Source organism: Colossoma macropomum, unplaced genomic scaffold (genome assembly GCF_904425465.1).
Source record: "Colossoma macropomum unplaced genomic scaffold, Colossoma_macropomum, whole genome shotgun sequence".
Taxonomy (NCBI): domain Eukaryota; kingdom Metazoa; phylum Chordata; class Actinopteri; order Characiformes; family Serrasalmidae; genus Colossoma; species Colossoma macropomum.
The window spans coordinates 39,133,199-39,156,785 of record NW_023494787.1 but is presented as its reverse complement, the minus strand read 5'-3'; the positions used below and the strand labels follow the sequence as shown (position 1 = coordinate 39,156,785).

Genomic DNA, 23,587 nt, shown 5'->3' with positions numbered 1-23,587 from the left:
ACTCCTTATGAATTCTACAGATTCACATTGCTTCAAAATAAACATTGATTATGTATTTGGTAAACACTTAACTGCTGCTTGTTAACTGACTTTTAATGTGCAGTACACTGTCAGAAGCAAAGGTACTGTGCAGGTACATTTTCATTGATTTAGGTCCAAACATATTAAATGTAGCCTCAAAAGTTGCTCTTAAGATCCAATAGTCAGATTAAAGATGTTTTTCTCAGGGGAAAGGTACATAATTTTACTTTATCATAACCTAATGTTTTAAAATAGACCAATGAAATAAAAAGGCTGGAAACAAGACAAGGTATATAGAATCAACGCAAATTAAAAAAAAAAAAAAATTGGATTGTGGTACAATTATTTTCCCTGACCAAAGATACTGAAATGTACCCTTGAAGGTACCACCCCAGTGACAAGAGGGGTGCCACCCCAGTCCCCAGTGAGAGATTAGTACCTTTTTTTTCTGAGAGTGCACTTATAGTAAAAACACAGACGGGTGCATATAAAAATCATGAACATGCTAACTCTTCTCAAGCAGATATAAGCCAAGCCAAAAATTCAATTCAAATATAGGCCCACAGATGGGCTGTACACTGTCCACACCTTATACAGCATATAACTCTCAGATATTGAGCTGTTGTTCTACTTTCAAAAGACAAAAAAGAAAGGAAAAAAAAGGGAAAAAAATGTGTTGGTCATTGAGGACTTTGTGGAGTATTTTTACATGAAATAATATTTAGTTTAGAAATCATTCATGATTATAGTCTTGTAATGGGAACTCCTAAAGAACCACCATAAATGCAAACAAGACAGAAATCCACACTTCAGACTACCTCAGACAAAAACTGAAACAGAACGATAAACACATGCGGCCAAAGCTGATATTCTGTACCCCACAAAATAAACTACTGCTGCATTGCATACAAAATGATTTTTTTTTTTCTGATGCATGAAAAGAACTTATTGACCTCCCAGTTCCAAAAAAGTGACTGATATTTTGTCCCCTGGAATTATAAGGTTCTGAAATTTTTGTCAAAATTGAGTTATTCACATATTCTTATTCTGTGACAACTTCTTCACTTTATGTGAGGTGCTTTTAGGTTTTGTGCATTTTTTAATTCTTTAACCAGAAAACAAAAAAGCTAGAGCTCCAAAATCAAACTCTAACTTAGTTCTATAAGATTCTATCTGCGAGCCAGTCCGCACTTCAAATACACACAAGAGGATCAATCAAACTCTGCTTTTTTTGTCACATTGCCGCTCTGCTCAGTGACTTTAAAAAGGTTTATAGATCTTTATGAAACATGAAAACGTGTTGCTGAAACTCTGACTGTCTTCTTACAGTTCTTGTAAAAAGTCTTGTTGTCTAATAATTTTTTATAAATATTAAGCCTTAAAGTTCATTAAATAGATATACATTTGAATTGATGGGGTCTTAATTACAACATGAACATTAATTGAATTAATTCATCCAACTTTTCTTTTTCTTCTTTCTCCCAAAATAAGATATTTTGGTGCATTAGAGTCACATTTCTGATGTAAAACAAATCCTCATACAGCCCTTATACTGACCTAGTACACTTACTTGCTGGGAAAGTTTATTTGCTGGTTGTTGTTTAACTAAAGGAAACTAAATGGTTCCTCCGTTAAACTGAACTCTGCACTGGACAAAATATTTAGCACTGAACTTCATATTGAATCTGCAATGTTCTTTTGAATGAGAAAAAGATTTGTCCTACAACAAGAAATACATGTCATGAAAAATAAATTATAGAAATAAATGTCATAAAATTTAAACAGATTTTAAACAAATGATGAGTAACCTGCTTGTTTTCCTCATTGCTTCCTTTCATGTTTTGCCAGATAGTCCTTATAATTCCAAGCAGAAAGTGAGCTCTCAGGATTAGAAGGTTCTATCCTCATTTCACCTGTTCGAGAAGTAGGATTATGATATTGTACATTTAGAATATATTTAGGGTGTCTGTTATTTCCATGTATGACACAGACTTGTTACACATATCAGTTTTTCTATTTGTAATGCAAAATCTTTGAAGCTCAACATTTCAAAACTGTTTAGATCACAGATAAAACCTTATAATTCTGAGGGGGCAATTTGTCACATTTACATTTTTTGATGTGTTTTACTTCTTGGAAGTTTTTTTCTCCTTAATGACATTTTTAATCTCATTGAGCAGTTTCTCCTTGTTGTTTTTGATGTTTACTCCAGATTTCTTCAGAAGATCTGTGATCATTTCACGACTGTAGCTCATTTGATAAGTGGAATATGTTTTCTTCCACTTCTCAACTTCTCCTGAAAATAAAAACAAACATTTTCTGACTGGAGCACTGCTGCATTTCTGTTATTTCACAACATACCACTATAAAAATGCAGCTGATTAAGTATAGGAATATTTATTTATAATATAATATGTCTCTGAATTACCTCTGCAGTTCATAGCATTGAAAAGCGGCATGTGAATCACAGTTGGAGCATTGCCTGAACCCTTGAACACATAGAAGTCCTGTGGTATAGTATTTTCAGGAGGTGGAACAACTTTAGGGAAAGGAATCTGAAGGTCTTCACATCTTTTAGCAGTCTGAACCACCGTCTGCCAAAAAAAAGGCAATTTGCTGTTAACTGTAAATACACTGTGATACGATGATATGAAAACAAGAATATGTTACTTTTGCTGATCAATCCAGGTAAAGATGTGGTAACACAAGTGAATGGCTTGTTCACTGTTAAAAGTGCAACACTGCAGAAGTTGATTTGAAATGTTGTTGAGGTTTGAAATGATGTGAAAATATAGCTTTTTTCATCTAAACTAAAATTTTGCTTGGTATTTAAGCAGAAAAAGCAGTAAAATTGCTGTCACATTAGCCAGGAATCCTCTTTGCTGCCTGCAGAGGTCGCTCTTACCTCAGTACTAGTCAGCTGACTGCGCACACCTGAATGCTGTCTCTAATTCGTTTCTCCGTGTATAGTCTAAGGAAAATTTTGTCAGAGCATTCTCTGCCAATATTACTCTTTATTGTTTCCGTTGATATCCATTGGATTTTTGGGCCTTGCATGTCTCTTTTGTTTTTTGCGTTTTTTGAACATTGCCCTCCTGTGTATGGAATGTAGGTTCAGCTTGTAATCCAAATAAGTGAAAAGTAATTTCACATGTTGATGATTCTCATTAAATGTTTGAATTAAAAGAGAAAAAGGGGCTTCTAACAACCATTATTATGACCATGATTATAAGCTATATATGTGTGTGTGTGTGTGTGTGTGTGTGTAACAAACACACAGACACACTCAAACACACACCATGTGGGAAATACTACAAGTGATTTAGCCAGGAGGCCCAATGTTTTATTATACTCTTCTACAACCTAAGACTAGCTCAACTGGTTTGCATTGAAGTCCCTGTAGTTACTAATTAATAAGCCTGAGATTTTAAAGGGTTATAAAGTAATGCATTTAAAGCATAGGGCATTATTACATTACATTTTTTGCAAAAAAGCGTAACAATCGTCCGCTTTGGGGCTCAGAACTGGCTTACAGTTCTACATACTGTTTACCTTTTTGCACTTTCACCTGTTTGTGCTTTAGTGATGCCCCCCGAAAGTGACCAACTGCTGTTGAGGGATGCAGTTTGGCTCACTTTAATGAATATTCATTATGAACATAAACAGTTCCGCAGGTTTTAAAAATATATGAATAAAACATAAAAATCCAAACTAAGCGCATGTAAGTCTTTGCTACGTTCAAATTATTCTAAAACTCAGATTTATTTTTGGCACTTGCAGTTAAACAATCTTGAAATCTGAAAACCCCCACTTCCCACATCCATGAGTGTTGAAACAAAAGATTATGCAAAAGATTATACAAAATGCTAACTCACTGTGTGTATGTGTGTGTGTGTGTGTGTGTGTGTGTGTGTGTGTGTGTGTATGCAGTACCTCAAAGGGATTTCCTGAACTGTAGTCAAGGGAAATGATGAGGTCGATGTCTCGTTCTTTTCTCAGCACTGAGAAATAGGGTGAGTTGAGTAACAGTCCAGCATCTTCATATTCTCTTGTCTTTGAGTGAAGGACACTGGCGTGGACATGTTCCACTGATGACATAAACAATACTTAATAAGGATAATATGGCTCTTCCATGATTTCATTTAATTATTCTGTAATAAATAATTACATTGATAATGATGTTCTCTTGTCTTTGCGCTCTGCTGTATCTGGAGAGAAAGAATTCTAGGACAGTTGGAACGTTGTGAAAGTGCAGGTAGGCAGGTCTCATATGTTTGTTATTTGTGCATCTGTGTTGCTTTAAAGGATCACAGCTTGTGGTTTGTATAGATAGTATTCAATTGATGTCAGACTTGTCACCACTGCCATATTGTTGAAGTACCACCGGCAGTAACAGTGGCGACAGCGGCGCTGATAGACGCACCGTTTGTACAATGTTAGTAAATAAAGCATTCTGACAGCTAATATGTTGCTATGGTGTGGTAATATATTACTGGCTGCATTCTCAACAACAACAAAAACAAAATGGTGTAAGGTTTTATAGCATCCCATCTGTCTGACGTCATGAGGGTAAAGAGGCTGAAAACTAGCGAATGAGAAATCTTTGGATAGTGAGAATGAACAGGAAAAACTTTCAACCAAAGTTTTCTCACATCGATTTGTCACTTAAGCTAATGTCAACAAGGAGCTTAAGCTAATGTCAACATGCAATTTAGGCTAACGTCAACATGTAGCTTAAGTTAATGTCAATATGAATCTTAAGCTAACATCAACACGTAACTTAAGCTAACATCAAAACAACTTAAGCTAACATCAACACATAGGTTAACATCAACACGTAACTTAAGCTAATGTTTACACGTGACTTCAGCTAACATCGACACATAGGTTAAGCTAATGTCAACATGTGACTTAAGCTAACGTCAACACAATTTTCCATTCTTGATCACAGTCTTAGCTTATAACGTTTGTATCAAAACTAACTGTCCATTGACTGTTTATTTTGAGAATTCCCACATGCAGCGTTGTTGTTATTTAATGTACTTAATGCACATAGTACAAATACAAATTTCAATGCCATCTCGAAGCTGTAATTTTCAACAACAGCTTTGTAAGAAGTCCTAATATTATTATACGGGTCACAAAAAAACATTTCCATTATGCTTGTAACTAATAGATTTAATTAATGGGCCAAGAATAAGTTATATGGCTAATAGTAATAATTTATAGATGAGCTTATTAACACATGACTAAAAAAACAATTATAGTACATTTATAAGCTTACTAACCAATGATATGTTTAAATTTACAAGAACATTATTAATTACTTGCTAATAGGTAATTAATCAAGAGGCAGACTTTAAAATACAGCCTTACCATGGTATTAAATTTAGAGTTCTCAGCATATTTTAATGGATCAGGTAATAGTTGAAATAAGCCAAATCTGGTCCTTTGTTTCTTTTTTGTGCTGTTTGCTTCACAGTCATAGAGGAGCCAAAAGCATACATTATCCAAAACTTGCAGCAGTGAAGCACATTTTTAAGAAGGTAACAAGGCAGTTTAAACATCTACAGTCTGAAGTTGCTTTAAGGTGTAAAATGTCTGCAGTGCTTGTGCTTCTACTGTTTGAACCAGCCACCTTTTATCTTGGTCTTAAAGAAGATTTTTTGGGGGGCTTTGGTCATGACCTGGTCTCACTCTCCATTGGACTCAGTCTTGACTCAGTCTCTCTCTCATTTGGACTTGATCTCGACTAGTCATTGTCCTGGACTTGTCTTGATCTCAACAAAGATGCCCTTGTCTACAGCCCTATGCATAACCTTGTACTCTATCATCACCAAGACTTGACAATTACTAACAGTTTGTTACATGAATTAACTAACAGCATAATTAACTAACAAACTGTTTGAAATACAGTATATATTTCAATTATAGCTCATATTCAATTTTATATCTATATTTCAATTTCCCACCTTCCATTCTGTAGAGGTAGTCGTAAGTTGTTCCCCAGATCCAGTCTGCAGTTTTCTTCATGGATTTCAGAATGACAGTCCAAATTCCTGACAGAACAAGAATTAATTAAAATAAAACAAAATCAAGTTGATTACAGTTTTCTAATACATTCTGCCTACAATAACTGGTAAAGTGACTGAAATGCTTTCCTCAGCTGAGACCTTTATAATGAATTACTGACCGTACAGTGACCAGTGGACTACTGAAAATGTGTCGAACTGTTACTGTTTTATTAAATTGTAATTATATTTCAAATAATATTATAAATACACACACAATGAACACACCACACACACTCCACACAATTAACACACAGCACATACTCAACACACCTAACAAACCACACACACTCAACGCACCCACACCATACACACTCAACACAGCCAACTCGTCCTGCAGTTTTTTTAAGATATCAACAACGTTCCAATTTCAGATTGTCCGGCCTGATTGTGTGATGCGTGCTTGTATACAGCTTTTTGATCGGATGCATTACTTCTTTGTCCAACAGCCACCAACCTACATATCCTCATTAAAGGCAGGCACTCGAACTCTAATCCACAGCCATACTGACCTGCACTCCTCTATGTGCCGTTTTTTCATCCCTCGTTCTTCCCATAGAGTCCCATTCTTCTTCGCCACCACTCAAACTCCACAAATTCTTTGTATGACAGCCTCCAAACTACACATCCTCACTTAGGGCAGGTCCCCAAGCTCAAAACCAACGTTATACTGACCCGCACTCCTCTATGTGTCATTTTTTCATCCCTTGTTCCTCCCTTAGAGTCCCATTTATTTTTTGGACAAACTGTAGCCCTGTTTTTTCCATTGCCCAACAGCCACCAAAATGCACATACTCACTCAGGGCAGGTCCCCAAGCTCTATATCACAGCAACACTGACCCGCACTCTTCTATTTGTCATTTTTTCATCCCTCGTTCTTCGCATAGAGTCCCATTCATTTTCGCCCAAACCCAAGCCCTATTATTAACTTTGCCCAACAGCCACAAAAATTCAAGTACTCACTCCGGGCAGGTCCCCAAGCTCCATTCCAAAGTCATTCTGACCTGCACTCCTCTTTCTGTCGTTTTATCATCCCTCATTCCTCCCATTGAGTTCCATTCACTTTAGCCACCACTCAAACTCTATTACTTCTTTGCCCGACAGTCACCAAAATGCATGTACTCATTCAGGGCAGGTCCCCAAGCTCTAATCCACAGCTGTCCTGACCCGCACTCCTCTATTTGTCATTTTTTCATCTTTCGTTCCTCCCATAGAGTCCCATTCATTTTACCACCACTCAAACTCCATTACTTCTTTGCCCAACACCCACCGAAATGCAAGTACTCACTCAGGGCACATCCCCAAGCTCTGATCCATAGCCATACTGACCCGCACTCCTCTATTTGTGTTTTTTTCATCCATCGTTCCTCCCATAGAGTCCCATTCATTTTCGCCACCACTCAAACTCTATTACTTCTTTGCCTGACACCCACCGAAATGCATGTACTCACTCAGGGCACATCCCCAAGCTGTAATTCATAGCCATACTGACCCGCACTCCTCTGTTTCTGATTTTTTCATCCCTCCTTCCTCCCTTAGAGACCCATTCATTTTCGGCCAAACCATAGCCCTGTTTTTTCCATTGTGCAACAGACACCGAAATGCATGGGCACATTCCCAAGCTCTAATCCACAGCCACACTGACCCGCACTCCTCTATATGTCCTTTTTTCCCTCCCTCATTCCTCCCATAGCGTCCCATTCATTTTCTTTCGCATCAAAGCCCTAATGTGTCTTTTTACCAACAGCCACCAAAGTACATGTACTCATTCAGATCAGGTCTCCAAGCTCTAATCCACCGCCTTACTGACCCACACTCCTCTATGTGTAGTTTTTTCATCCCTCATTCCTCCTAATGACTTCCATAGTAACCGCTGCGTACCCATTCTGCGTTTCCTTTAGGAAATACACTTTTCTTGTTATATTTATAATTGTATTTCCAAATGCAGTTGATTACACTAGATTTCCTGCATGCTTGTGGTTTCTAATGTACAGTTCTACTGCTCTAATTTGCACTCACAGCTTTCATGAAGGTTCTTGGTTTTGTTACAATATATATGCCAAAGGATGAAATGTAGGTCAAACGTCCAGACACAAATTGCATTACATTAACAATCCTGTGCAAAACATGACTTTACAGCAGTTACATGCACTTATGCCAGTTTTTAATATTACACAGCTGATACTAACTGAATGCTTTCTTATTACAACATTACAGGATGATCTAGTTCACTGAAATATAAAACAGCATGATGGATAGAATATCAAAACAAAATGAAATCTGTTTCAGAAAAAGCCACATGCAGAGCTAAGGCTAGGTTTGTAATTTAGTAAAATTAAGTTGGAAGAATAGTCTGAGGTGTATTGTTTAGAAAATGTAGAAGGTTCTACTCACTGTCTTCATTATCCTGCTTCTTAAACATGTCAGCGATAGAGCTGTATGCTTGCAGAGTGTAATCTTTTAACAGTGACATGGAGAATGATGCCTTTTCTGGTCTCAGTTGTGTTTCATCTTCATCTAAAGAGACAGTGTATTCTTTCATTGTTTTTCAGTTCAGTTCAAAGTATACACACAACATTACATAACATTATGACCACCTCCTTGTTTCTACATTCACTGTCCATTTTATCAGCTCCTTTTTACTGTATAGGTGCACTGTGTAGTTCTACAATTACAGACTGTAATCCATCTGTTTCTCTGCATACTCCAGAAGCACTGCTGTGTCTGATCCACTCAGACCAGCGCAACACACACTAACACACCACCACCACATCAGTGTTACTGCAGTGCTGAGAATGATCCACCACCCAAATAGTACCTGCTCTGTGAGGGTCCATGGGGGTCCTGACCACTGAAGAACAGGGTAAAAGGGTTCTAAAAAAAGTATGTGGAGAAACAGATGGACTACATTGTGTAATTGTAGAACTACAAAGTCCATTTATATGGTAAGTGGAGCAGATAAAATGGACAGTCAGTATAGAAACAAGGTGTACTTAATGAAGTGGATGGTCAGTGTAATAGACAATAATTTAAACAATTAAATCAAAAAGCAGGCTTTTTAATGTTGAAGTAGATAAACTGTTGTGTATTTTTTTGGATTATGGGAAATGTTGGTGAATACAACCTTTCAGTAGGTACTGCATGGTTTGGAAGTGAACTGTAGCATCCTCCTTTTTTAACACGCTGAGGTTTAGATCCACAAATGCCAAGAGCGCCTGCTCAGCATCCGGCACATCTGGCACTGATGCATATTCTGCTTGGGTGCTTTTTATTTTTTCTAGTAAGAAATAATGAAAGAATTATAAAGAGGGATATTAACCCTTCCCATTTAAGATTTTAGCACTAGTGCACACTAACACAAAAAATATGTGTGATTATGATGCATAGCGAATACAACATACACCATTTGATCTAATATAATCAGTTCTTTGAAATCTTGTAAAAGTATTGTAAGGTAAAACACTAAAAAAGTAAGTTTGTATCACATTTTAATGTTAATGTTTGTTTATAGTCCAGTGGTTGTGTCTTGCTAAAAAACCTTGCACAACACAACCTGATTTAGTACCATGAGCTAAATGATTCACACTCAGTAAAGGAGAAATGTAAGAAAATATTATATTAATAATAAAATCAAATAAAATATTAATAAACTGAGAGAGGTTCATACTTGTCACCACGCGTTTCAGTGCCTCATAGATCTGCTTACATATCTCCTGCTTATCTGCGATGGCACTGCCACACAGGCCTGAACAAATAACAAACAAATAAAACAAAACATCATGAAAAACTTGAAATGGATTTGCATGTGGTCTTTGACCATCCATGACCAATGTATGACCATGAAATAGTGTTGAAAATTTTGTGTCCTTAGGCATCCATGACCTTTGTCTCTTTGTGCTGCTGTAAGTGCTATTCTTGCTTCTTCATTACTGCAGTAGAATTTTGATGTTACTGTGTCTAATGTTTGAACCATTTTAGTTGGTTCAATTAGGATCACTGTAAACAAGTTTCAGTTGTATTGTCCTTTTAATGGTGGTGATATGTCCTATAATTGAAATTGTTAAGTCCATCTAGCAGTTCAAGTCATCTTTTGGTGTTTAGTTCACCAAATGCTATATGCTTGTTAACTTCTTTCATAGATTTTGTAGGGATTTTCATAAAGAATAACACCTTATTTGCATATAGATTTAGCTTATAGATGATGTTTTGATATGAAACGCCAAAGATGTTATCATTTTGTTGTATAACTATTACTAAGGGTTCCGTGATTAGTGTGAATAACAATGAAGAAGGTGGACATCCTTGTCTGGTACTACAAAATAGCACAAAGCTTTATGAAGTTACGTCATTTGTGATGATGATGATTCCATGGGTGTGAAATATAGTATTTTAATACAGTATATAAAGGATTTTCCTAAGCTAAATATATGTAACATGCTACAAAGAAATTCCCAGTTTACTTTGCTACTGGTTAATCAATTTGTTTTAACGTAGTATGTGTTACCTTGTAGGTACAGCATGTCAATCTCAGGCTGCTTCTTAACTTCCTTTCCATTCTCAAACTGACTTCCCAAACAGGAGGAATCCACAAAGACTCCAGAGAGAGAATAACCTGACTCATCTGGAGTGATCTCAAACCAGACATCTACAAACAGAAAGTACTGTAAGTTTTACTTTTTTCCACATGCCACACACACACACACACACACACACGCACACACACACACACACAGACATGCATATAACACACACATGCACACATAAAATTACCTGCATTCAGTTTGTCATATTTACTCTGCTTGTCAATCACAGTGTAAATGGGATACGGTTCATTGGTGTATTTACCCCTCTGCTCTGTGAGTTTGTGTTCATCAATCTGTGAAATACAGAAAATACAGACGCCTATAGTGGGGGCTGAGAAAAGACAAACATCTGAGACAACAAGAGAAAAAGCATCTATTTGAAAAATAGAATTTCAGAATTTCTCAGTATTTTGAATGGCCCACTTAATGGCAGTGTGCACTCAAGTTTGTTCAAAAGCGTCTAATGAGGAGATTAGATCCTCCTGAGAATCAACTGAACCCGAGCTTCAGCAGAAGGTATAAGACCTGTTACTACTATCCTCAGAGCTGTCTTTTTATTTTCAACATTAATTACTCCTTACTTCATAGTACTACTACTTACATTACTACTTAATGTGTCTCTTCAAGTAAAGCAACAATCATCACTACTAATATACTAATTATACTATCAATTCATAATTAAGAGCAGCCTAGATGCACTTTCTTGACCTCTCAGTGGAGGGCATAGGCAAAGCTGAATGTGTCTTTTAAAATAACATCTCATCTTCATTAAATTGACATGATTAGGCTTAAAACACAGGCAGCTTATTCAAAAGGCTTATGTAGATAGTTCCACTTATGAGCAACAGAATAAAATATGTACATAATGACAGTATCTGTCATATATTGTCTTATTATCTTAAATTGTAAGACTCCAAAAGGCTTCCTTTTAGAACAGGTAAGTTTTACTGATAATACTTATATCTACAGCAGATTATATTTACATTGTAAAAAATGGTCCAACCTAAAAAAATACTTCCTCTGGTTACTGGCCAGTTACCTGGTTTTATTCATCTCACATACTTTCGAATAAAACAATGCAAAGCAACCAAAACCAAAGCAGCATCAGTTTAAATATTAAAATTAATTCTACATATTAAATTTGAAATAGTACTTCTAAACTTCACAAATATACTTTCAGCACAGGTATAAGTTCTAGAAGTTAATAAAGAACCTCTTTAATATCACATTAGTTTTTGAAACTATATTCAGTGATTTGTATGAAAGACTGAAGTTATAAATTATTCATACCTCTTTCACCATATTAGACACAATCAGTGCTGCCCACACATCTGTCAGGCTGAAGTTCTCTTTTTCTGAATAGTATTTCACCAGTTTTTGACCCATCTGTGACTGACTGACTGTGCCTTCAGCAAGCCTTTGGACAATGTCATCTTTTATAGTCTTCAGTTTGGTGGACCAGTTTGGTTTGTTGTATAGTGATGTCATGCACCTTCAGAGAACAGATGGACAAGACAATGTTGTAATTTAATACAAATAAAAAATGAGTGTGGTGTTATCAGCTTGATTATCAATATGTAAAATTTATCAGGCCAGCCACTTGTTAATGACCCCACAGTGGTGGAGAATGTGGACACTGCAACTAGCCTTGCCAGTCCTGGTGCTCATTCTGGTGTCTTTCCATGGACTAGCTCATATAGCACCTTTTAGAAACCAGTGTTCGGTAGCAGCAGGTCACATAAGAAATTGCAAGGAGTCTTAAACATGTCACTGTGGACATCAACACTTTGTGGACCTCAACAATTTCAGGACAGTGCCCCTGCTGTTGAACGCCAAGAAAACTGCAAACTAACCCCTGACAATAACATTGAGCCCTGTCTGTACACATTCAAGTATATTGCCTGCCCAGCCTCTACTCTTTATCATGGAGCTCACAGGATCTAGTGGAGGCATTTGTTATTTTTTTTTTACATGGACAAACTAAAATTCTATCTGACTGGTAGGCCATTTACTCTTATTACTGACCATACTCCACTTCAGTGGATGGCTGGATACAGGCCTGAGGACCTTCACTCCCACAGAAGCTACTACATCCTGAGTTTGAACTTTCTAGACTTATTTTCTAGACTTATTATTATATTATTACCATCTTCCCTGCAACATAAAGCACATAAACTTCATCATAAAGCATAGAAATTTCTGCGTATGAATATAAATGTATTTAGCCTAAAAGTCTGGACCTAAATAAGTAAATGAAATATCTGATATGTTCTGGATCAGTACCAGGTAGATCCTGAAACTCCACACAGGTACATGATGCAGTCCAGCAGTCCATCTTCTTTCAGCTGACACAGTGATCCCAGCAGTCCAACCATGGCTCTCAAAGCCCCACCAGAGCCCAACACTGCGATGTTAGGTACCTCATCCTGCATCATTCAAAACAAACAACAGTAGTGCTTCTACTACAGCACATGATGTAGGATGAAATATTGCTAGAAGCATAAAATAATGCAGTGGTTCATGACACATATGGTATTGAGTAATCAAAGATTCATAAGTAATTATCTATAACAGTGATAATAGCATAATGGTATGCAACAGGATAGTGTATTCTAGTGTAATATTCTAACTAACAAATGGTCAGATTTACTAAATGTTTGTGGAGGCAGTAATGAATTTTGCGCACATAAAAGCACAGAAGCCTCTTTGCTTGTCGACACAAGGTTGCCACTGAGCTCCAGATTTCAGCACATCTGACTTAATACATACATACAGATATACAGATATAAATTGTAGGGGAGGAGATTATGCAAATTAACATCCTGAACTGACTGGAAGAATTAAATGTTTTTACAGCCAAAAAGAATGATTGCATAGTTGTTTTGAAAAAGACAACCACACTAACGGCATGAAAGCAAACAAATATGTTCTCAAAAGCAAACTCCTCTTTTCATCTTATTAATAAAAAGTATTTCCTCTAATTTCCTCTGATGTCATCTGTTTTGCAGCTTTCTTCTATTGATTGTTTGACTTTTACTTTGCGCTGTGCAGAACCATTTCCCATATGCAAAATGAATAAAGCTGCTTTACAGAAAATCCAGGTCCAAGCCCCAAGAGAGCAAGCCAAAGGCAACAGTGGCAAGGAAAAACTCCCTGAGAGCAGGAGGAAGAAACCTTGAAAGTAACCAAGACTCAAAAGTGGAACCCAGCCTCCTCTTGTCAACACCGAATAGCAAAATACAACCGAAAGTGATCAGATTTTACAATTAATATTGCAATATTGAATATAGAAGAAAGACACCAGCCTGTCGTTGGACAGAAGTATTTAGATTAACCAGTGATCACCAGTGACTACTGTTAGAGGCCCATTAGAGTAACAAATGAGAAACAGCTCTATAAAACCAGTCACTTTTACTGACTAGTAACAGTGTTACAGTGTCATTGTTAGTCACTGTTACTGACTGCTGTTAGAGACACATCAGAGTAACAGATGACAACCGGATTTATGAAAACCAGTGACTATCGTTAGAAGCGTATCACAGTGAAAGAGTATAAAATTCATGAACGTCAATGACTACAGTTAAAAGCTTGTCTTGACAATGTGTTAGTATGAATATATGAAGAGCCCAGTATATTGTGAAGCAGGTGAAACAATGTCTATAATGAAGTAGTTCTAGTTTGAGTATTTCAATGTTTTAATCTTTAAATCTACACAAAACGGTATTTATAAAATTGTCCTCATTCAAGACTGTCTTGTAAATGCTGGGCCCACGGTCTCCTTAATCCTTTCGTAGTTCTTATTGCATTTATGTTCTTCACAGTGATTTCACAAACTGCTTGTCTTTTAGCAGCTCAGACCCTCTTCCATCAACTTCAAAGCTCTTTTAGAGAGAATCGTTTTCTCTCTGTGTCTGTCTTTTTCAGCCTTCAACTGTTTGATTTGTGCTCTGAGTGGCTCTGTATATTAGCGCATTCCCAATTCAAAGTAGGTAGTTTGCAGGTGACATCATTTAAATGGTACATCATAGAAAATCAACTAGAGCAAGCTAAATGTACATCTGTCCCTAAAGCTTACATATTGAAGAATATGATTTACCTCACTGCAGGATATTCCAAGCTGCTTCAGACACTGTAGAACAGTCTGTCTTCTTCTGGCCAAATGCTGCCTCTCAGCTTCACTCAGAGAGTGACCAATTCTCACCTCCCAGCTACACACATTACACAGAAATGGTTTCAGTGGTAGAATTGTGTAGTAAAAGTACTAAACAGGTAATACCTTTAATTCATCTATGTGTTTTCTACATCAGTAAAATGACTGACTAGCTTGACTTTAGCCTATTAGTGAAATGTAACAAATACATTTCAAATATATGCATCGCAAAGAAATAGCTGAAAAATAATTTACAAAAGCAAAAAAATATACCTTTTAGTATTTGTTTTCTGGTCCATTTCTAAAAAAGGAAATAAAAACAGCAAATATGAGAAGTATCTTTTTTGTAAAAACAATCAGTTTTTTAAAACTGTTACCATTTTTTGGTTCAACATAATGTTTAAAACTGCTGCCATACAGTGGAGTAATTCAGCAACACAAGAAAGTTGTATTCTGTTTTTATTGTGAAATACCTACTCAAAATATGCAAGTTAAGAGTACAGAGGCACCACAATACTGAAATGCAATTTTTTTTTTTTTAGCAGAGCAGACTTTTGGCAATAAGCTGGTTGAGAAACTGATGTGATAACAATGACATGGCTGATTCCTGTCATAATGTGAGATCTGTTAGTAAATTCAAAGGTAGAACACTGCCAAACTTGATTATTGTTAAAGTCAATGCTAAGAGTCCAGAGGTTGATTGTGAGAAGAAATTCTCAGAAACTTTGACTTGTAAGTCGTTTGTAGTAAATAATCTTATATGTGAGCAAAAATTAGATTTTATCTTTATGACTGAAACCTGGCCTGATTCAACCAGAGCAGCTTCTCTTTGTTGGAACTGCTCCACAGATTTATTACTTCTTTCAACCATTTAGTATATGTTTTTCTGTCTTTTGAAAAACTGCCTGTAGTTCTGAAAAGTGAGGAATCAGTCTTGTTTACCTGTTGAATTCCTTTACTGTTAAAAAAGATCTCTGACAGTTTTGACTAATTACTTTCTAAAGTTGTTAACAATTGAAAAGAGTAAATGAATTAAGATACAATGTCAGGGCAAATATGGTTTTGTTCATGTACTTATAGAGCTAAGTGCTGGATCTGACACAATAGATCAGAATAGTCTTATGAAACACATGGAAAATTGGGTCTCTCAGGGACTGTTTTAAGGTGGTTTGATACATATCTTAAAGTATGAATATACTTTGCTAATCTAGGTAAATGTATCTTTCTGGACTTATACTCTTTGTGGTGTTCCACAGGGTTATGTTCTAGGCTTACTTTTATTCCCAATGTGCATGTTTCTGCACTATTATTTTTTTTTTTACTACATATATCATACAAGAAGCTTGATAATTCAAAGGCTTTAATTAATCTGACAGCCTATGCAGCCAGTAACTGGATAAATTATATTAACATTAAATTAAACTTGACAAATGAATTGAAAAGTCATGTTATGTGAAGCAACTAGAGCAGATGTTTTGAACAGGCTGGGTAATTTGTCAAGATTATATTACATCCTTTTTAACATCATTACACTTCCTGTCTGTTTTTTAGAATTAAGCTATGTTTTATTGTTAAACATTTCAAATATTGGTGAAGTAGCCTTTTGTCATCCTCAAAATTGTGAAACTTATTATTCATCAGCCACCTACTACCTACATACTATATTTACAACATAAATATGGACAACATAAATAAGTTCGTATTTTATTAGTTCTTGCTTTTTTCCTCTGTACTGGTCTTTTTCACATTTGTTATATAAACCTATAATTTTATATTTTAATATTTGTTTTCTGAATTTTTAATGTTTTACTTAAAGACATATTCTTTAATGTTCTTTTTGCAATAATTCTGTTCTGCTGTTTTATTTACACATGCTGGGAAGAATGTTAACCTGCATTTCTTTGTTTGAAAGATTCTATAAAATAAATTTATTCACTGTTTAAAATAAAACGTTCATTTCAACTGAATCTTCTGGAATTTATCTGAAATAGAATATGTTTAATAATTAATATCAGTAAATACTAATGACTGCTGTACTTAGATGACCACTGCTGGCATAAAATAGCTTCATGAAAATAACATACCTGCAGTTGTAGATGCTGAAGTGCTTGAGAAAACGTCAAACAGTGAGAGCTTTACAGAGACTGTGAATTTATAGCAAGTGTGCTTGGGGGATGACATATAGAAAAAGGAAGTACCTGACATTGGACTGGTGCAGAATTTTGCAGGAACAGTGGTGCATGTTTCTTTTTTTCAGTTGAAATAAATTATAGGGTTTTTTACAGTTTACAGACTGTTGTCCATTTATGTGGGTTTATGGGTTGGCAGATACCAAGAATCTTTGTCATGCTTGGTTGCATTTTCGACATAAGATAGAAGGGCTTTCATCATCTGTCTTAAACCTGCCAATCTGATATCCAGTAATTCACACAACTTTGAGCACACCAAGCTACATTCAGTGCCAAAGTATAGGCAGTGGAAGAAAAAAAGGAAGAATAAACAGAGACATAGATGACATTGCAATGACATTGCGCCACAAGTGCTATACCTGAAGGCTCATTGTGGTTTTTTGCTTTAGTGTGTTACAAACTGTCATTTTGAACAAGAAAGATGATCAATGAGACTGTCACACATCAGTTGATCTAAATCCTAACCAGGAGCATTAGCTGAGCCTGTAGAGATCTGGGGCTCAGCCTAGTTCATTTGGGAGTTGTTTTAGAATATCATAGACTATCATGGAATTTCAAAGATTTTTCAAGTAACCTGTAAAATGTGCATTTGCTACTTTTTATTTATTATGTAGATTTACATGTTAACAAACTCCACAGCATTTCAGCAATATTGATTGGTGTGTTATAAACAAAATTGTTTAAATAAAAAGAAAAGAAGAGTGAAAACACTGTAATAGAAAATGAAAAAACTGGTATGCACAGGAAATTCATTTTTTCCCACAGTGACAATTGCAATGAGGATGTACTTCACGGTGTCCTGCGGGAACTATAACAAAATGTTTTAACTGTATGAGCATGGTAATCAAAGGACCTTTTGTTTTTTGGGGGTTTTTTTTCTTACAGCAACTAATGTCAGTTCATTCTTGAAAGGAAATTTGGCTTGTAGGATTGGAGAAGGTCAGAGAGATAGGAAGGAGCAAGATTGTTCAGAGCTTTGTAAATGAGAAGAAGGATCTTAAACTGAATACAGTAGTTTATGGGAAGCCAATGGAGGTTTTGGAGAGTAGGTGTAATGTGGTGATGTGAGCAGGTGTAAGTGAGGAGATGAGCAGGAGTTTTGAACTGTCTGAAGTTTATGAAGTAATGAGGAGCTGATGTCTGCAAGAAGAGAACTGCAAAGAGAATCTTTTCTGCACAAAGTTATTCTACAAGCACAGCAAGTTTATTAAAGTGATCGTCTTATGTCTGTATGTCAGAGCAGAGCGTTCTGACCTGCAAGTGCCTTTTTTTGGCAGTCACGTCTTTCTCAGCCACGGTTTCCTCCTGTTTTCCCACACGACAGCTACTCTGCATTTTGTTCTCAGAAATCTTGCTTAACTCTATACTGGCCAACCGCCATGTCTGAGAGCAGATGTTTTGAACAGGCTGGGTAATTTGTCAAGATCATATCACATCCTTTTTAACATCATTACACTGCCTGTCTGTTTTTTAGAATTAAGAAGATTCCTTTACTGTTTATTTTTAATAAGGTAGCTTTTAATACATTTCAGAATGTGTGACCAGCTATGTTTTATTGTTAAACATTTCAAATATTGGTGAAGTAGCCTTCTGCTTTTGTCATCCTCAAAATTGTGAAACTTATTATTCATCAGCCACCTACTACCTACATACTATATTTACAACATAAATATGGACAACATAAATAAGTTCGTATTTTATTAGTTCTTGCTTTTTTCCTCTGTACTTGTCTTTTTCACATTTTGTCATCCATCCATCCATCATCTAAACCGCTTATCCTTCTGGGTCACGGTGGGGTGCTGGAGCCTATCCCAGCTGTCATTGGGCGGAAGGCAGGATGCACCCTGGACAGGTCGCCAGTCCATCGCAGGGCACATTTTGTCATATAAACCTATAATTTTACATTTTAATATTTGTTTTCTGAATTTTTACTTTTTTACTTAAAGACATATTCTTTAATGTTCTTTTTGCAATAATTCTGTTCTGCTGTTTTATTTACACATGCTGGGAAGGATGTTAACCTGCATTTTTTTGTTTGAAAGATTCTATAAAATAAATTTATTCAGTGTTTAAAATAAAATGTTCATTTCAACTGAATTGTCCGGAATTGATCTGAAATAGAATAAGTTTAGTAATTAATATCAGTAAATACTAATGACTGCTGTACTTAGATGACCACTGCTGGCATAAAATAGCTTCATGAAAATAACATACCTGCAGTTGTAGATGCTGAAGTGCTTGAGAAAACGTCAAACAGTGAGAGCTTTACAGAGACTGTGAATTTATAGCAAGTGTGCTTGGGGGATGACATTGGACTGGTGCAGAATTTTGCAGGAACAGTGGTGCATGTTTAATTTTTTTCAGTTGAAATAAATTATAGGGTTTTTTACAGTTTACAGACTGTTGTCCATTTATGTGGGTTTATGTCTTGACAGATACCAAGAATCTTTGTCATGCTTGGTTGCATTTTCGACATAAGAAAGAAGGGCTTTCATCATCTGTCTTAAACCTGCCAATCTGATATCCAGTAATTCACACAACTTTGAGCACATCAAGCTACATTCAGTGTCAAAGTATAGGCAGTGGAAGAAAAAAAGGAAGAATAAACAGAGACATAGATGACATTGCAATGACATTGCGCCACAAGTGCTATACCTGAAGGCTCATTGTGGTTTTTTGCTTTAGTGTGTTACAAACTGTCATTTTGAACAAGAAAGATGATCAATGAGACTGTCACACATCAGTTGATCTAAATCCTAACCAGGAGCATTAGCTGAGCCTGTAGAGATCTGGGGCTCAGCCTAGTTCATTTGGGAGTTGTTTTAGAATATCATAGACTATCATGGAATATCAAAGATTTTTCAAGTAACCTGTAAAATGTGCATTTGCTACTTTTTATTTATTATGTACTTCACGGTGTCCTGCGGGAACTATAACAAAATGTTTTAACTGTATGAGCATGGTAATAAAAGGACCTTTAGTTTTTTGTTTTTTTTTGTTTGTACAGCAACTAATGTCAGTTCATTCTTGAAAGGAAATTTGGCTTGTAGGATTGGAGAAGGTCAGAGAGATAGGAAGGAGCAAGATTGTTCAGAGCTTTGTAAATGAGAAGAAGGATCTTAAACTGAATGCAGTAGTTTATGGGAAGCCAATGGAGGTTTTGGAGAGTAGGTGTAATGTGGTGATGTGAGCAGGTGTAAGTGAGGAGATGAGCAGGAGTTTTGAACTGTCTGAAGTTTATGAAGTAATGAGGAGCTGATGTCTGCAAGAAGAGAACTGCAAAGAGAATCTTGTCAAGTGCATTTTTTGGCAGCCACGTCTTTCTCAGCCACGGTTTCCTCCAGTTTTCCCACGCGACAGCTACTCTGCATTTTGTTCTCAGAAATTTTGCTTATCTCTGTACTGGCCAACCGCCACGTCTGCTTCTAAGTGTATAAAGATGCCCTTCTATCCTGAAAATAAAGAAGTGTCTCTGACCATCGATGCGTATGTGTTTGTGTCTCTCTTGTTCTAAGCACAGTCCCAGAGTTCTGACGAAGAACATCCAGATAGAGAGAGGTTAAGGTGGGATCAGAGAAAGGGACAAAGGAAACCATTTCTTATAATTCTGACAGACCAGTCCAATTTTCTTACCAATTTTATATGTTCTTTTCTTAGTCACTGCTTATCAAACTGCTTAGGAATCTACCATTACCTTGAAGTTTTAGTTCTTTAGCCAGGGTTTCCCATAGAAATGTTTTGAATATAAAGCTCCAAATGTAGATAGGGGTGCCGGGGGGCACCCAATATTCTGACAGAATGGATGGAAATGAGGTGGGTACAAGGTGTTGAATCACATGGGTATGGTGTGGGGGTGGTTATGGTGTATGTGGGTATGGGGTCTGTATGGTGTTGGTAGGTACTCTGTAGTGTAATGCGGGGATGGGAATGGGGCACTGTTGAATCATGTGAGGATGGTGTTTAAGCACATGGAAATGGAAAGGTTAAATTGTTGGGTAATGTTGGGATGAAGAGGGGAGAGTGTTAAATCACATAGAGATGGTGTGGGGATGTGATGGGCACACAGGTATGGGTTGGGTATAGCAATGTGGGGAGGGGACAGTGTTGAATCACATTGGGATGGTGTCAAAGCACAAGGGGATAGGCTGGTTACTGTGTTGGGTAATGTGGGGATGCGGAGGGGACATTGTTGTCATGTGGGAATCGTGTTGAAGTACATGGGGATGGGGAGGGTACAGTGTTGGGTAATGTGGGGAAGGGGAGCGGACAGTGTTGAATCATGTTGGGGATAGTGTTGAGATGTTATATGTACGCAGGTATGGGGTTGGTATGGTGTTGGGTAATGCCCACTGCTCGCCAGCCTTCTGGACCTTTTTGGCCACCATTGAGCTTCATGCTGTACAATGCTGTGAACCTCACCCTCATGAACTGACCCTCCTGACGATGTTTTATATTCTAATACTTTATACTAATGCTGTTCGCTATCCAGTGTTGACCAGAGAAGGATTGGCTCCCCTTTTGAGTCTTGGTTCCTCTCAAGGTTTCTTCCTCTTGCTCTTAGGGAGTTTTTCCTTGCCACTGTCACCTTTGGCTTGCTCATGGGGGCTTGGACCCAAATTTTTCTGTAAAGCTGCTTTGTGACAACACCTGTTGTAAAAAGCGCTACATAAATAAACTTTGACTTGATGTTGACTAATGTGTGGACAGTGTTAAATCTCATGGGGAAGGGGTGGGGATGGTGTCAGAGATGTTGGGGAGGAGAGAGAATTTTATTCCTTTACGGTTTTCTAGTGCAGACTCAAATACTGGGGACTAGTCCATTAGATTCATCAGTGGTAATGTTAGGAAAGACAAAGGCAGTACTGTATAAAGTCTGTAATTAATAAATTCTTAACAGATTATCAAAAACATATCAACAACATATCTGTAGATTTGCATTAGTGAGGCATCTGAATACATTCAAGTGACTTATTATAGTTTATAAATGGACAGTAGCCCTTTCTGATGAACATACTGACTTTCAGTAAATATACTGGTGATACACTACTTACTGACCTTATTCTGTCATGCATTTAATTAAATCAATTTTAACTTTTCTTTGCTGGTGTAGTTTGAACTATCCCCTTTTGTTTGAACATATCTCTTCTGAATCCCGTTGTGGGCCTTGGCAACCCGTGGGACAACACAGAGGAGAGAAAGTCACAGTTGGTACACTCAATAGAGGGTTGTTTATTTTGAAAAAAAAGAAGTAGAAAATAGTCACTCAGTCTGAGGTAGGAAAATGAGAACAGCTGTCTGTAACCCAGTCCTGGCCACATGTAGACTGTTGTCCAAAATATTGGTGCTGAGATACTTTCCCTGGTTCTTCTTCAGCACCTTGGACAAGGCCAGCAACTCCTGGGTTGGCTTGATATAGCCTTGAGTCTTTGGGCCTGCCGTGATAGAATCACCCCCCCCAGAGACTAGCCTGGAGACCGCATCCATTTAAGCATCTATGGCAAAGAGGCATGATTAGTAATGAGGGTAAAAGGTCTACTTGTAAGGTAATATCGCAGTTCCTCCAGTGCCCACCTGACTCTGTCAGGTCTGCCCTTTTTTGTATGGTCTGTGAGGGGGGAGGCTATTGAGACAAAGTTAGTGCCTCTGATGTTAAAGCCACCTGTAAATAGCCTTAGTTCAGGGGGGAAAGCAATTATTTGTACCTGTGTTGTCATTGTACATTTTGTTTTCTGTTTAGTATTGAAAATAAAAAAAAAATGTTCACAAAAAAAAAAAACTAATTTCTCCTTTTTTCTGATATTTGGTAGATGCCCCATTTTCCTATCAATGCACTTTTCGGAGAGGAGACAAACAAAAGTACAAAGTCATTACTTGGACCAGGAAGTGTATCTGATACACAGGAAGTGTATCAGATTGTGGGAGAACAGACACAGAATAGGATGGAGAGGAAAGGAATAAAAACTATGACACTAAGGTGAGATGATTACAGCCTGGAAATTGAGTACTGGTAATGAACCTGACTCCACTGGGAGGTCCAGGTAAGCTCAAAAAAGTCTGAGAAAACATGTTCATGTTATTTTTTTGCAGAGTTGGAGAGGATGTGCCCATTCATGAAATAAAACCTGGACAGGGTAAGGGGAGATCACAACCTTTTTATGCCGTGTGAACACTTACCATTAGAGCCTGAACTGAAACGAAGCCATAGAAAAGACAAAAACCTGCACAAAAGAAAAGGGGAAAAGCAGTGATTACTGACAACACAAGTGAATAGTGATGAGTACTGTCCATACCCATGCATTGAATAGTTGCTAAGCAAGAGAGAGGAAGACAAGTACAGTGCTCAGCCTCAGACGAAGCCCAACCTTTCACTGAACTGCAGTTACCAATGGAAGATCTAGCATCTCAACCAGATGTGATGTCAGACCAAGCACAGCAGCTAGATTTATTCATTGACAAATCCACTACAGAGCCTGCATCCTCTTTGACCAAAGAGCCCCACATCCTGCACCATGACCCTAATCCAGCCTCTGAAGTGTCACCAGAGCTATCTGCCAGCAAACAAGTTCCTGTAAT

General features: G+C 37.1%; 1 protein-coding gene and 1 long non-coding RNA gene across 2 annotated transcripts in view; one reads left to right on the top strand and one right to left on the bottom strand.

The window, feature by feature from the left end:
• LOC118806038 overlaps positions 1-23,528 on the top strand; it is a 36,126-nt gene extending 12,598 nt beyond the window's left edge. Inside the window, exons 2-4 of the long non-coding RNA XR_005007079.1 lie at positions 10,671-10,755; positions 22,822-22,988; positions 23,102-23,528. This is a non-coding gene — a long non-coding RNA (uncharacterized LOC118806038). The remainder of the gene's footprint in view (positions 1-10,670; positions 10,756-22,821; positions 22,989-23,101) is intronic.
• On the bottom strand, positions 1,745-16,954 carry LOC118806035 (cytosolic phospholipase A2 gamma-like). The gene is made up of 14 exons (XM_036567299.1): positions 16,910-16,954; positions 15,099-15,126; positions 14,772-14,883; positions 12,959-13,101; positions 11,966-12,167; positions 10,863-10,968; positions 10,597-10,737; positions 9,760-9,837; positions 9,217-9,369; positions 8,487-8,609; positions 5,994-6,080; positions 3,955-4,109; positions 2,450-2,615; positions 1,745-2,317 (listed from the first exon to the last, which is right to left on the bottom strand). Exons 2-14 carry the CDS (start codon positions 15,122-15,124, stop codon positions 2,148-2,150), a joined length of 1,662 nt encoding a protein of 553 aa, XP_036423192.1. The 5' UTR covers positions 15,125-15,126; positions 16,910-16,954; the 3' UTR covers positions 1,745-2,147.
• Positions 23,529-23,587: the final 59 nt, after the last annotated feature.